Below are 15511 nucleotides of genomic sequence, written 5' to 3'. Positions count from 1 at the left end.
TTCCATATATTAATTAAAGGAACAAAGGTGTAAATATTTTCATGAAGTAAAAAAAATGGACAACAAAAAAATCAATTAAAGGACCAATTTCATTAACTATTATCCATAAGATAACATGTCTGGACAACAACAAAAATGAGTTTCCAAAAAATCTGGTAAAACAACAACAAGCTTAAAAAAAATCTCCTTTCAAGTATATTAATCTATAAAAAAAAAAACTGGACAGCAACCTACAAAAAAATACATCATAGTCATCCATTGCAACCTGCAAAAAAGGAGTCAATAGTTCAAAAAAACATACAACCAAATATGTTATTCTACATATTTTTGCTGGCATTTGGAACTCGTTAACTATGTATCATTTGAATTGTTGATTGGGGTCGGTTATTGTCTTTATATATATATATATATGATTCAGGAACTCGCAAATTCGCAAATGGCAGAACTCGCTGATTGAAGAATTCGCAAATGGTATAGAATCATAGAATTCGCAAATGGTATAGAATATCCAGTGTTGTTTTTTTTAAGGGTAGTTTTGGTATTTTTTTAAAAGACTAACTCCGTTAACTTTAATTTTGGATGGAAAATCAAGTTAGGGGGTAAGTGATAAAAAAAAATTAAGTAGGGGTGTAAATGATTAAAATTTTTGGAGAGGCGGATAAGTGATTCTGACTAAACTTTCAGGGTTTTTTTTTAAAGTTTTCCCGTGAAAATATGATCCCCAAAATACTACTTTCTTTGTAATGTGACGCTTATCCAAGTGAGATGGTGGACATTAAATGAAGTAACAACATTTTCTTATTTTAAGAGCACCTATGAATTTATCATGATCATACACTCAAAAGGAGTAAGAAATTCATTTTATTATTAAAATGAATTTAACTATTAAAGTAAAGTGTTTATATTATCATCATATCAAATAGTGTATGGCTGTATTCTCATAAGAAAAAACAACAATACATCTTTTTCAAGAGTGTTTTAATCTTTATGTTGGCTATAACATTTGATACTCTTGAGAAATTACACTTTTTTTTGGGTACACAGAGAAATTAGACTTTGACATCCCTTATCCCCTGCTTTATCTGTGGCTATTCTAGTTTTTCCTCATAAATGACAATCCTTAAAAAAAATAAAAAAAATAAATAAAGGGAATTCACCAAGTACTGTACACGTGACTCTTAATGGTCTAGATGTCTTTGTTGTTGCAACAACTTTATTGCAAATGCCAATATTGTCCCTTTAGTTAATGAAATAGTAATAATACATTTGTCTTTGGAGTTGGGTTCTGCTTTGACACGTGATTTTCTTTTGAATAAATTGTTAAACACCTGGAGAGATATTAGCTATTCGGGAAATTTTATTTTGGAAGAATTTGTATAGTTACAATTTACCCAAATAAAAGAGTATATAATTTATTAGTTATGGGCAAATGATGTTGATAACCCACAATAATTGATAAGCCAATTATGCTCTCAGTTAATAGAATGATTTTGATAATGTTTCGTTTAATTTTTTATTCTCAAATTATTTGCTGTTGTAGTTGTAACCATTCCTTTGTTTGAAGGGCCCCTTGAAGATTCTTTAGACTCAAATATCATAATCGTTTTGCCAGTAACTTAATCTATATATTTTCTACTTTCCTTCAACGATTTTATTGATGTATCAATCCCCCCTTCTTCTTTTTTCCTCGAATAAATCTAGTAATTATTTTCACAACAACGTTGACATGCCGGCCAATTTAACAATATTAAAAAGGGGAGGAAAATGATAAAGATGGTATCTGGTGCCAAAACGCAAAATAACTTCCAAAACGTGTCGATTAGGAAATAGATATGTTGCCTTTCAGAACAAGAGAAAAGCAGCGTAAGAACGTTGTCATGTTTATCACAAATGACAATTAGCACATTGCAGCTGAAATACTGGAAATAGACGACAATTTTCTAACGTAAATTTTGTCGTTTATCGATCTTACCTAATGGCCAGTTTTCACCCCCCTCCAAGAGCCCACGCTGGATAGCAAGCTACTTGGGACCAATGCTGGCTTCTAATTTTGTCCTATTTTTTCCTCTTTCTTTACTTTGCTTTCTTCATTGAATGTCTATCTTGAAGGGTCGAAACCAATGAGCCCATAACTCCATTTCATGTTCGGGTTCACGTTACTTTTACTGGCTTGTGACAAACTTACAAGATGCTCTAATGAATCACTATCGCTGTTCAAGCAAATTTCTTATGAAGCAAGACATCACATGCACGAAAAGTCGAAAACAAAAGGCCCTGCTTTATTTTACTTCTTTTTCTCTTTTTCGAGTTATTACTATTTACTATTATTAAAAACAAAAAAACAAAAGTCCTCGTTGTTAGGCACATTCGTTATTTTCAAGGAAGATAAAGTCTACTATAATAAAACAAAATATATTTATCCCTTACCCAACAAAAGAAGAAGCAAGTTCAGAAATTGATGGGGTTTTTATAATTTTCCAAGTGATATATCCCTGATACTCATAAGAGCATCCGAACACGGAAAAGAAACGAATTGTATAATTCTATTGGATTCTTTCATCGTTTCACAGTTTCTGACTCCGTCCAAGGAATCATTCCTTTCATGCTTCACGCTAAAAACAACATGAACTCAACTAGAAAACAATACAAGCAGAAAAGAAGGCAATAATGAAGGGAGGGAAAAACAAAAAAGGAACTGATTTATTTATTTATTTTAATCAAAAGTGTAACCTGGAAGTAAAGGTTAGAGACAACATAACCAAAGCATGAAAACAGAGTTGCAGCACTTTAGTACTTTTAAAGGCCAAAGTTGTTGGACCACAACCAAATCCCAAATTTGCATTGCAAGTATGTAAACTTCTAGTATGATGAACCAAGTTGAGTACAATGAAGAAAATTTCAATTGCTAAATAGCAATTTACCATGTAGTAACTCTAGACATAGCAGATAGTTGTTAAAAACATTACTTGTACTCAAGATACCATTGTTGAATCAAAAGCATTTGATCTATCAATAAACGTAATGAAATATTCTTACCTACTTCAAAGAAAAAGTAAGAAAAAATAAAATAAAATTCACTTTACCCAATAGCAGCAGAAAACTAAACATAGCCAGATCAAAGAGGAGGTGAATTAGGCATCAGAAACAACACTAAGGTTGTCTTCTTCTTCAGGTGCTGGCAAGTTGAGATCTATGAAACTCTCTTTCAATCTAACACAATCATTAGCAGTTGATGAAGAAGATGGCATGAGGTGAGATCTCTTATGGCCACCAAGTGCTTGACCTGACCCAAAAACCTTATGACAAAAGGGGCATTCAAAAATCTTGTCATTATTCCCTTCACCTCTGCAAATACTTCTGTGACTGCCCAATGCTCGAGAAGATCGAAACACTTTCCCACAATTGTCACACATGTGCTTCCCACGAACTCTCTTAAACTTGATCTCTTTGTTGCATCCATTTAATGATATTTTCCCTTGTTCTTCTTGTTCTTGAACATGTTCCACCACATTGTTCTTCCTCCACTTGTCCCTCGACAGCATCATGAGGCACATGGCAACATCTTCTTCAGGGGAAGTGTTAGAAACCGAGCTCATAGGTTCAGGCTCGGTGGGTTGTGTTGATAGTGACACAATGAAACTCATCTTGGGGTTCTTGGGCGGTTCCAAATTCTGGGTGTGGCTAACCACAAAGCTGGACTTGCGGTTCCGTTTGGATCGTTGGCGAGTTGGGTTCTTTGACTCGGTCTCACTCTCTCTGTCTTGGACCACAGAACCAGTATCAGGTGCAAAAGAGAACTCAGGATCTGCAAGCCTGAAACTTTTCTTGGGATTCTCCCTCAAACCGTAAATCAGAGCCTTTTCTTCTTCTTCTTCTTCTTCAGGAGAAGAAGAAAAATATGACAAGGAAACAAGAGACTCAGTGAATGGTTCAGGTTTTGGAGGAAGGGGTAAGGTGGCAAGATGAGCCTTCATGTGTCCACCGAGGGCTCTGCCATTGGCAAATGTTCTTGAACAAAGCTTGCATTTGTGCTTTTCCATGAACAAACCCGAGAAGGCTTCTTCTACTCACTCTGCTTCTCTTTCTTTCTTTCTCTCTCTCACACACACAAGTTCTAAGGGAATTGGGAACTTTAAAGGAGTAGGTGACAAGCATTCCTCCACCAAAAGACACACACAACCCAAAAAATTATGATTTTTTTGCATATATATATATATATATATAAATATATGAGTTGTGCAAGCTAAGATGTCAAAAACACATTATAACAGTGTCATAAATTATTCAGCTGGCAAAAATTAAGAAAGTGTGATCGTGAACAGGAAAAGAGCTATAAGTAACATGCAAACCTTGCTGACCAAATGGAATAACCTTTTTTCTATTTATTGCTTTCTAGGCTCTCCAAAGCAGCAGCATTAAGAAAATCATTTTATAAATGAATTTTTACTTTTTTAAATTCAATGTATATATTTTTTCTTTGAGGGTCAAATCAGATTTTTTTTTTTTTTTTTTTGGATTCCTGTCACCCAATTGGCTAATTTTGTTTATACGTATTGTTTGACGGAGTATGATAACTTCAGGAACAAAATATGGGTCCTTGAAATATATTCATTGGCATAGAACCGCGATAATAGATGATTATTTGGTTGTGATGTGCAACTCACTAATTGTGAATGATTGGTGGTCCTATTAAATTCTGATTGCAAAATGTGGCGAAGATGGCTAGAATTAGAGATTGGATACAATATCACGGTATGAAGACAAATTGGTGATAATTACGAATTTCTTCGTTTTTTTTATCATGCGATAAAAGTTTTCCATATAAAAAACAAAATTAAGTTCTTTACTTTTATATAATAAAGAATCCCCAACATATAAAATCAAAATCATAATCAAATTGAAGGTTCAGCTGGGTAATTTTCTTTCTTCGTACTATTATCGATTGGTTAGTGATACCTACATGATTAAATATACATAAATAAATGAGAATAAGCGAACACTTATAATGCCAAAAAACAAAGGTGCAGTACAAATTCTTCACAAATCTCAAATCAATTAATAAAATTGATTTACTTATTATCACTTAAATTTTTTTTGAACAATTGTTTTATTAATCCGTGTTTACTTGGTAAGTGCCAAGAGGGCTATCCACTCATTAGCTGTCTTTGATTTCTTGGACTCAACTTTTTTTCTTTTTTTTTTACCACTAAGTAGGTGTCAACTATTTTATCAAAGGGAATCTGTGAATCTGCATTATGCGCAAAATATAGAAAGATTTATGGCACGCACAATCGCGCCAGGCATGATATACGCGATGCCGGTGGTTTTTCCGTCTTTAAATAGCATATTCTGCAAAATATTTTTTTATCTGATGTACATTTATTTCGAGTTATGTTTTTATTTCTTTCCTATGATTCTTACGCTTTTTTAACAGAAGTAATCTTAACTCAAAGTTCTAAGGTTTTACGAGTTATTCATTTTTTCTTCTATGTGAGTTTAAAGAAATAGGAGAAGAAAATTAAAAAAGTTTGCAAACTCTTTTAAAACTCTTCTCACCTTTAAAATTAAAGTTCCTTCAAAATATTTGAAATTATTTATCTTCCCCTAACATTAAAATAAAAAACCTCTCTCTTGTTCGTCGCTCCTCCAGATCTCTAAAAATTATTTTTTAGAGAGAGAATAATTTTTTAAAGGGAGAATTTATTTAAATGTAAAAATTATGTAAATAATTTTTTATAGAAAAATTAAATTTAAATTTGTTTGAAAATTATAATAATTATTCTACTTTTTTAAGAAATGGTCGAGTTGTAAAAATATATCATTAACTCTATATTTTTTTCCTTTATCATATTTTTAACTTTCAAATAAAAGAAAAAGAATCCCTTCATTTCTCTTTCCTTCCTCTCTCTCTCCCTTTTGGATTTACTTTCTTCCTTTCATCTCCAAATTCTCAAACAAATCCTTATGATACAATTCTCGCTGCAATATAATATAGGTAAGATTTGAATCTCTAATTTGCAAGTGAAATTCGCTTACATAAAACTCAAATTGTCAATTAATTTTCTGTCGAATAAAAGTTGTATTCGATGTACTCAGTTTAATTTTTATTTTTATTTTAAAAAAAATTGTTTTTACCATATCACCTGCACCGTCTAGAAGAAATTTTGAGCCTTTTCTAAAAGAAGTGTTTAGATTAAGGGTTTGTTTTTTCTAATGTTAGTTTAGATAACTTTATCTAATGTTTATCGAAACGACGTCGTTTTGGGGCGGAAATCATGGTGTTTTTGTAATTTTAATTTATTTCAGGGTTATAATAGTCTTTATCTTTCTAATTTTTCAATTTTTCAATCCCAAAACAACGTCGTTTCAATGAACATTAGACAAAATTATCTAAAGTAACATTAGATACATTTTCCCCTTAGATTAAATGCATATTGTGCTTTTTCATTTAGGTTATTCATTTAGTTTCTATCAATTTAAGCTTAATTTAATTTAAATATAAAGTATTTCTCTAGTCACCGGAGATAAAGTTATCTTCAGTGAACTCAAAATGACATCGTCTTGGAGTTATAAGATTAAAAAATTATAATGATAAAGACTAATATAACCCTGCAATATATTATAATTACAAAAATACCTTGATTTTCGTTCCAAAATGATATCATTTTGGACTCACCGGAGATAACTTATCTCCATTGACTGAAGAAATCCTTTACCCTCAATTTAATCACTACAATGCAAAACCAATTAAGTAGAAATTTATAATTTTTAAAAGCGCGAATTTTTTTATTTTTTATTTTGTAATGAATTGTTCAATTAAATCTAAACTGAATTTATTTACCAAAAATAAAAATCTAAACTGAATTTAGTGTGAACTACAAGAGAAAGGAACAATTTAGGTGTGTATGACAATATTCCCAGAATCAGGCTTTTTCTTTCTTTCTTAATTTCTGTTTCCGGGAATAGAAAGTGTCAGAAAATTTGTTTGATAAAATTGGTTTATTTTTTTTGTTCCGGAATGAACCGGTTTAATTTTTGTGTTGGAGAACAGAAAAAAGAATAAAAAGATTTCTGTTTTTTTGTTCCTGGGCACAAAATGAGAAACATTTACCTCTCACAAACACTCTACACCATTACCATCATCACCACCACCACCATCCCAACATGACCACCGCCACCATCGTCACCGTCATCGTCGTACCACCACCACCACCACCACCATTATCACCTCCACCCATCGCCACCATCACCAGCACCCCTACCACCACCATCACTACCATCACCACAATTGCCATCATCGCAGCCACTGCCGTCACCATGCCACCGCCACCACTACCATCACCACTGTCGCAGTCACTGCTGTCATCATCACCACCATGCCATAACTATCACCACTACGCCATCATTGCCACCACTACCACCACCACCACCATCGCAACCACTATCATCACTGCCACCATTACCAACCATCACCACCATCGTCACAGCCACCGTTGCCACCACCACCACCACCACCATCATTATCACCACTATCGTCGCAACCACTGTTGTCACCACCACGCCACCGCCACCACTACCACCACTGCTACCATTGTGCTGTCGCACCACCATGACCACACCATATGAAAAGAGAAGTGATGATTTGAAAAAACTTTATGTTTAATAGGAATTATTTTTTATTATATTATTTGTTGTGTTATCAAACACAATTCTCATTCTCGAAATAAAAATAGAACATGTTATCAAACACATTTTTTCCTAAGAAACTGTTCCAAGACACAGAAATAGAAAAGAATTGTTTCTTTTCATAAACAATGTCAAGGAACAGAATGGTTGTCATGCAAACCCTTAACCTAGTTTTTTTCACCAGAATTTCCTTCATTTTAAGTGTTGTCGTTTCGTATTTTACTCAAAAACATTGAAGTTTTTCTTTAAATGAATAATTAAAATTACTAAACCTATATATATATTGATTACTTTTTTACCAACGATAAGTAACTCTAGTCTTGAGGATCATCTCTGACTCACTTATCAGCTTTGTATGCGTCCATCCATTAGTGTCAGCCCTACACCGGACCCTAATCTAGACGACTCATTGCCTTTGCTAGTTATCTCATTCTTTCCGACTTCATAATCATATATTACTTCTATTACTTACTGCAAAGGTATTCGCTCCACCAGCAACTTTCTTTCTCTTTATGACTTCTTGAGTTATTATCGACTTTCTTCATATCATTACATCTTTGTTTTTAGTCTTTCCTCTGTTTTCATTCTTAAAACATGGGGCAAACCTACATGGGGGGCTAAGGTTGGCCACTGCCCCCCTTAAAATTTGAAAGAAAAAATTTATATATGTTAAAAGGCATTTTGGTAATATTATTGCATTATTTGTCTTAAACATTACAAACTGTGTGTGAGTGGAATCCATCCTAAAATTTTACTGACATGCCACATGCGTGAGTGGAATCCAGACCACAAAACCTCGAAGGCTTAAATCACACAAAATTGTGGAAATTGTTCTTTCTTGATTCTCTAATCAATTTTTTTTCTTCTCCAATTGCTGTTAATTGGCATTCTCCTTGTAAACTCATGCAAGTAAGTATGCTTATCTCTTATTTATTTTTTCTTTTCAATTCATTTTAATGTTTTTATTTTTATCCATTAACTATCATGAACATAGAAATTAAGAAAAAAACATATATTGTAAATAATCCGATACAACCATCGAACACTTTGCAATTTGCATTATTGTCTCTTTTTGGATTAAGCAGAAGCGATTGTTGACTTTGTTTTCATTTCTAGAATTCAATTTATGAACTTTCAATATATATATTTAACCATCAAATACTCTGCTTTCATGCTCATCGAATGCTTTTATAATTAACCTAACATATAATTCTAATAACTAAGTGAAGGGAACTCAAAAATATATATATATTTTTTTTGTAATGTATTCATTTTTGTATTTTTGTTATTATTATTATCTTAAACAAAAGGATAATTATTTCTGAACTATATGTCATACGAAATCTATTTAATGCAACCCAAGTAAGATTCTAAAACCCAAATGGACGTTAAATGTAATACCTCGTGTGCACCCAATGTATTAACATGCATATAGTATTAAGCGCAACATGTTTAATTAAATAAACGTGGAAGCTAACTCTCATATTCACAATTAATCTTGTATGAAAATGCGAATAAACTTTTTCTTTTCCTAATGTACTGCAATCCATCTAACTAATCTTATAATTACTCAATGTTATGCCTTCCGTTAATTACTTGTCTTATGTCGTTCAATTATGTAGGAATTAGTTACATCAACTATCCTTATAATCATTAAACATTTCGTAAGGCACCACAATTCATTAGAAATGGATTTTAAACCTTCCATACATGCCTCATTCTCATTCTATAATTATTTCTAGCATTTTTGTGAAAATTGTTCGTTTTAACCCCTGTTCGTCCAGAATATTCTGATATGCGTCGGGGGCATATCCGGATATATGTCGGAGACATATCCGGATATTGAACTTTTGAATTCGAATATTTCATATGAACAGCGAAAATGAAACATTCAGATTCGGATCGGGGGTTCAAAATTCAATCCCTTACCCCACAAACTCTCCATTTTGAACCTAATTGACATTTCATATAGTATATGCATATATCAATCCCTTTTAAGGTCTACATAATCTATTTCATATATTTCTTGATACCCAAGTTATCCTATCTCAAGAGTACATACAAGTTATACATGCATAAATCATATTGCCTAGCAATCCATTGCTTATACTATCACATACATATCATGTTTTCAAAATAAACATAAGTGATAACATCACTACATCAATGCTCTAAGGCCTTCAAATGGTAATGCTAAATAAAACTATACATGCTAATATAAGTCAATGTACATAGGTTTATACAAAACATGCATGGCAACTATCAATGCTCTCTAAATACGTAGTCCTCACATAGGCCTTCTTACATGTCATCTACAACAAAATAATAATCAAAAGTCTCGTGCTATGTGATAAAACTCTATTCTGGCCTCCTACTGAGTGAGGCACCAACATCATCAGTTTCTGCACCTTGAATGTAATTCCCATAAGGCAAGGTGAGATAATTATCTCAGTAAACTAGAGTCCTTGGAGGGCTCCTCCACCAATAAGTTCAGTTTAGGTATAATAACAATATAAATCCAAATAAAGCATCATTATATGTATATCAATGCATGTGTGCAATAATAAATTATACTGGCCAGAGAATACAACATGTATACATTACGCAAGAAAACCCATCTTGTAACATAGCAGTATAAGGAAACACATCTTACACTGAGCATAAGGAAACATGTCTTGTGTGGCATATAAACATACATACGAATGCATTATATCATAATTTAATTTCCAAAAACATACTATGTAAATAAACTATTCTTCCTCAAAGTCTGGTGGAACAAACAGGGGATTGATCCCAAGGACTGAAAGCTTACCTCTAGTAGCTTCCAACCAAAGCTTACTTTAAGCTCATGCCATCATCCAAGTGTTCACAACACAAGGTCCATATTAGTTTCTCACTAGTACCACCTATCACAAGGTGCAAGTATGATCAATAACACAAACCATACCATAATCATCAACTAGTAATTAAAATTCATAATTACTATAAATCTATATTACTCACAAATCTTTATCACCAATTAGTCTAGGATAATGTAAAACATCTTTGGATATCTCTCACTATTTAAACAACCTCTAAGACACGAACTTTCTCCTACAAGTAAAGCTAGTTAAGATGACTTGCCTTTTTTTTTTTTTTGTAAATAGATTAGTACTGGATAATCACCTTAGCACACCAAACCATGGTAGGAAGAACTAACTCAACTCCGTTAAGGTCCCATAACCTTAAATCATCACTTACTAACACAATAGAGTTTATAAGTCATTTCCTTAAAGAACAATCCATAGAAACTAACTCTATTGGCATATTCAGCACTAAATTGTGCTTAGGGATGTGCATGGAGCGATTCAGATTGTTTTTTTTTTTAAATCGAACCGAACCGGTTTTAAATGGTTTGGGTTTCAAACCAAACCGGTTTTATATTTTAAATATCTTTTATGCTACAATTGATTATCAATTGCAAGAATTAAATAGTGGGTTCAATGATAATGTTGTTGAATTAGTTGCTTTGAGCATAACTTTAGATCCAAGAAATAGGTACAAGTCATTTAATAGTGATGATATTTGCAAACTTGTTGATACATTTTATTCTAGAGATTTCACATGACAGGAAAAATGCATTTGAAGATGAAGTTACAACATTTTGAGCTTGACTTTTCTAAACATCCATATTAAATTAATTTATCAACTACATTTGAATCATGTCAAGGGATAGCAAGAACTAGAAAGTTCATCGTTCACCTCTTATTGATTGAGTGATTAGACTTATACTCACTATTTCAGTTTCTACATCAACTATTGAAAATCTTTCTTAGCAATGAAGATAATCAAGAACAGGCTTCAGAATAGAACGTAAGACTAATTTCTTGATGATTCTTTGATTACATACATTGAAAAAGAAATTGTTTTGAGTTTTAGCATGAATTCAATTATAAATGAGTTTAATAATATGAAAACACGTAGAGTAAGAGCTAAATGAAGTGATCTTAATTTCTGTAATAAATTTCTTTCAAATTTTTTTCATATTAGGTCTGTATTGTATTTCAAGTACTTTTATTTATAATATAGTATTTTTTACTTTTGACCCCTATCATAAAAATTCCTGCATTCTCCCTTGCTTAAAACTATGGGTGAAGCACCATCACATTAAAGTTGGCACTAGGCCATGATTGATGAAATGATTGTTCTCCACTCCAATGCACATGAGATCTTGTTCCTGCTCCTATAAGAAAATCTGTGTCAAATGTTGTTGGGTGTTCACGGTCAAAGTTACGTTAGTCCAAGTGGCATTGTTGACCGTCTCAAAGCACGCTTGGTAGCTAAGGAATACACTTATCCTTCTTTGTTGAGAAACCAACTCAGCCTTATCCTTTCCCTCTCATCTCCTTCACAAATCGCAAGTCCAAGGAGATGAACCTAACCCCAAGCATACATTTATCTTCTTCTCCCTCTTGGCGCGACTGAACCCCAAGTTCAAGGAGGTAAAGTATCTTCATTGTCTTCTTGTTTCCATCTACTCCATTCGGTTTTGATGGAGTTCCCTTCCCTTGCATGCAGTTGAAAACTCGACTTCTTGGGTAGTAGGAGTGCGAGGATATTTGCTCATCCCTTGGTGGTTGTCTTCCCTACACGATTTGTGAGAGTTGGGTGCATGTAAGAAGGTACAAAATCACAAACCAAGCTTTCCTTTCACCCTCACTGTTTCGGCCTTTACATGTATTCAAGGAGGATATTTTTTTTGTTATTCCTCTTCCCTCGTTTTTGTTTAGTCGAATAGCACATGGACTTGGTGCATGCAAGCACAAAACCGATTTTTGAGCTTGGAAAATAGCTCTTCTTAATTTTCGGGACTGGTCCTTGGATTAGCGAAAATTTCCAAGTCTTGCATGTGCTTACCATTATTTAGACAGCATGCTAAAAGACCCATTAGCTCACACTTAACTCATATAGGTAATGTTATATTAAATGAAAGAAGAAACTCCAAGTTGATGGCCTAAAAATCGAATATATGTGCATAGGAAGCTGTGGTCATGTCACTTGCTAACTATTGGAGAATTAAACTCAAGTCAGAAAATAGACTTAGTACTAGAAGCATGAATTCCGATTGAATCATGTGATTTATAGGAAAATAAAGTAAAATTCTGTTTGGTACTTTCTTGATTAGGTTCACAAGACTCAAGGAGATTGGACTGGTTCAGTGATTTATCGGTTAGAATTTTAAAGCCTCAAGTAAGTGTTTGGTGGATTAACCTTTTGTGTCTATCAATTTAGGTCATGAATTTTTGAATTGTTACTCATGTGTCTTAAATAAATTCTGTTTGAAAGTATTTGTAATTTGCCTTTGGAGAGGACTTGTTGGAATTCAGTTTTGAGACACATTATATTCGAAAATTTTGGTGTCATGATCATGAGGACTATGATTTTCTGATTCTGATTTTTTTGGTCATGCTCATGAACATCTTGCATTAAAAATATTGTCATGTGTGTGAAGCAAATTATAGCATAACATGCATCATTTTACATGCTGTTTGAAAAATCGAAAATTTATGAAATGAAGCATATGTTTGAGCATTCATCATATAGGCATCCCTCAGGTACCAGGGAGAAGGAACCGGGGCTCAGTTCGCATAGGCCTCAGTTGGAATTCCCCTCTGTCAGGGCCAAATGGAATCTCCATTGAGTTCAGTTAGTATGTGCACATTAGTGTTAGATACATACAATATTCTGGCGTTATATACGCATTCGGTTGCATTTTGGTATTTGTTCGAAACTTATTTGATGATGTGACAAATTTTGGAAATTCTGTATCTAAATTAATACTGTTGCATTATTGGATTTTCTATCACACTACTGGGAATTTCTCACCCCTTTTGGGGCTCAATTTTTATAAAATTGCAGGGGCCGAAGAAGTATTTGATGGTGTGACTTCATGGAAAATTCTATTTGAGTTTATTTGCTGTTGCAACCCTTGTTATGTGTTCTCGGTTTGTGGCTGATTGGAGTGTTGAACCTTTGAACATGATGTAATATTTTAGAGATTGGTAAGTTTAGAATTCGTGTTCTGTTTTGTTGTGAAACATGGTCGTTGCATGGATTTTATGATATGTTTTTTTTTGTATGGAACTTATGTAACCCCGTACTTTATTACCACGTTGTCAAATTTTCAGTTCTTAAACAAATTAAGTCCTCTCAGTGTAAAGTATGATTTAGTTGGCTGAGAATGTGTAGAATTATAATGGTTAATTGTTAGTAATGTTTAGGTCCTGTGTAATGGAAATTTTTGGAAGCAATCTGAGTTCCATTGGCCTACGGAATTTAATTTTTCTTTAACAAATTCTGTATGTATTAAATTCGGATTTTTACTCTGATTTATCATGCATCTTGCGAGTTCTGTTTCTGGAGTTACATATCTCCAAATGCAATAAATTTTATATGTACGTAAAGTCCCAGATGTCTACTTTCAAATTATATAACTTTCATTTCAAAAGACTGTAAGCTCGATTTTATATAATTTTTGTAAGACATACGGCTTTTCTGAAAAATTTACTATTTCTGCTCCAAAAGCTTTATGAAATCTCTAGCTGTTTTACTCATGATATTTTGATTTTAACACAAGTTCTTATCACTTGACTTCAAAATGTATTTAACGAATTGATTACGTTAACATTGCGACTCTAATCGGATTTAGCAGGCATCTCCCTTGGATGCATACAGAGGATGGTGTCACAAGTACCAAGCGGTGAGTTCATCTAGTTAAGACAATTGATTAAAGAACTAAGTCTCTATGCAAAACATGCAATAAAAATAATTTCTGATAAGTAGATCAGACATTACATATATCCTCTAATTTGGTCTTTCATGAGTAGATCAAGCATATTGAAATCATTTATCACTTTATCCAAGAAAAAGATTCAATTTGAAGAGATCGAAACAATATTTGTCAACTCCAGTGATCAATTTGTAAATATTTTAACCAAGGCTCTAATTAAGGGTTCTCGGGTTAACTATATTTTTAGGAAATTTGGTGTTAGATTGTAATAATAGAATGTGTAGTTATTGTCTACTCGTCCCATATTTAAAAAATATGGCTCAAACCCATATACTATGTTATTATAAATATAAAGCTTGTGTGCTTTCATTTGAACACACTTCCATAATCTTGAGTAAATCTAACCACCCCTAAAGGAAAGAAGAAGATATGTCACGGCGCTCATGATACTCTTCAACAAACTAAATTGCTGGAATAACAACCTCTTTCTAATTCATGTTTTCCCCGACCCCCCATAATATGAAAATCAACAAATAAAGTATCTAATTGGTAATAGAGTTTTCCTTGTATACTGATGCTCACCGGCAAATGTACCGATCGCACAAGTAATATAATGATAAGTACTAAAGTATCGTCTCCACAGGGATTGTGATCGTATATCAATTAATTGTTCCTTTCAAGAATGGAAGTGTTCAAATGGTTTTGACAAATATTGTCGATTGGTTTGAAATTGAGAACTGAAATAAAGACTTATTTTTGTAATTTTTATATTGAGAAAAAGAACAATAAAATAAGAATTGATGTTTTGAAAATATGAGAAAAACATTGTAGCTAGAGCGCACTCACCTTATGATCCCCACTTCTTACTTTGGATTGATTTACAATATTCATTTATAAAATTACTCGGATAAATTATTATCTAAAATAATTAGTTAAATCTCAATCCCTTGGCAATTTAACCCTTTAATTTCAATTAGAATCCTAATCCCTTAGCAACCCCTCATGAAAATTAAGCGATGAACTTTATAATTTAAGCATCCGCAATTCAATACACAT

General features: G+C 32.9%; 1 protein-coding gene across 1 annotated transcript; it reads right to left on the bottom strand.

Moving 5' to 3' along the window:
- Nucleotides 1-3131: 3131 nt before the first annotated feature.
- Nucleotides 3132-4040, bottom strand: LOC133287502 (zinc finger protein ZAT1-like). Its single transcript, XM_061485133.1, has one exon. It carries the CDS (start codon nucleotides 4038-4040, stop codon nucleotides 3132-3134), a length of 909 nt encoding a protein of 302 aa, XP_061341117.1.
- Between the last annotated feature and the right edge of the window lie 11471 nt (nucleotides 4041-15511).

Source organism: Gastrolobium bilobum, unplaced genomic scaffold (assembly GCF_033153095.1).
Source record: "Gastrolobium bilobum isolate Gb01-03AN ecotype WA unplaced genomic scaffold, APGP_CSIRO_Gbil_v1 utg5060, whole genome shotgun sequence".
In the NCBI taxonomy this organism is placed as follows: Eukaryota; Viridiplantae; Streptophyta; class Magnoliopsida; order Fabales; family Fabaceae; genus Gastrolobium; species Gastrolobium bilobum.
This window is presented reverse-complemented; position numbering and strand designations above follow the sequence as displayed.

What these genes read in the sequence shown, in the direction of transcription:
- LOC133287502 (XM_061485133.1), bottom strand. Translation starts at nt 4,040, where the DNA reads ATGGAAAAGCACAAATGCAAGCTTTGTTCAAGAACATTTGCCAATGGC.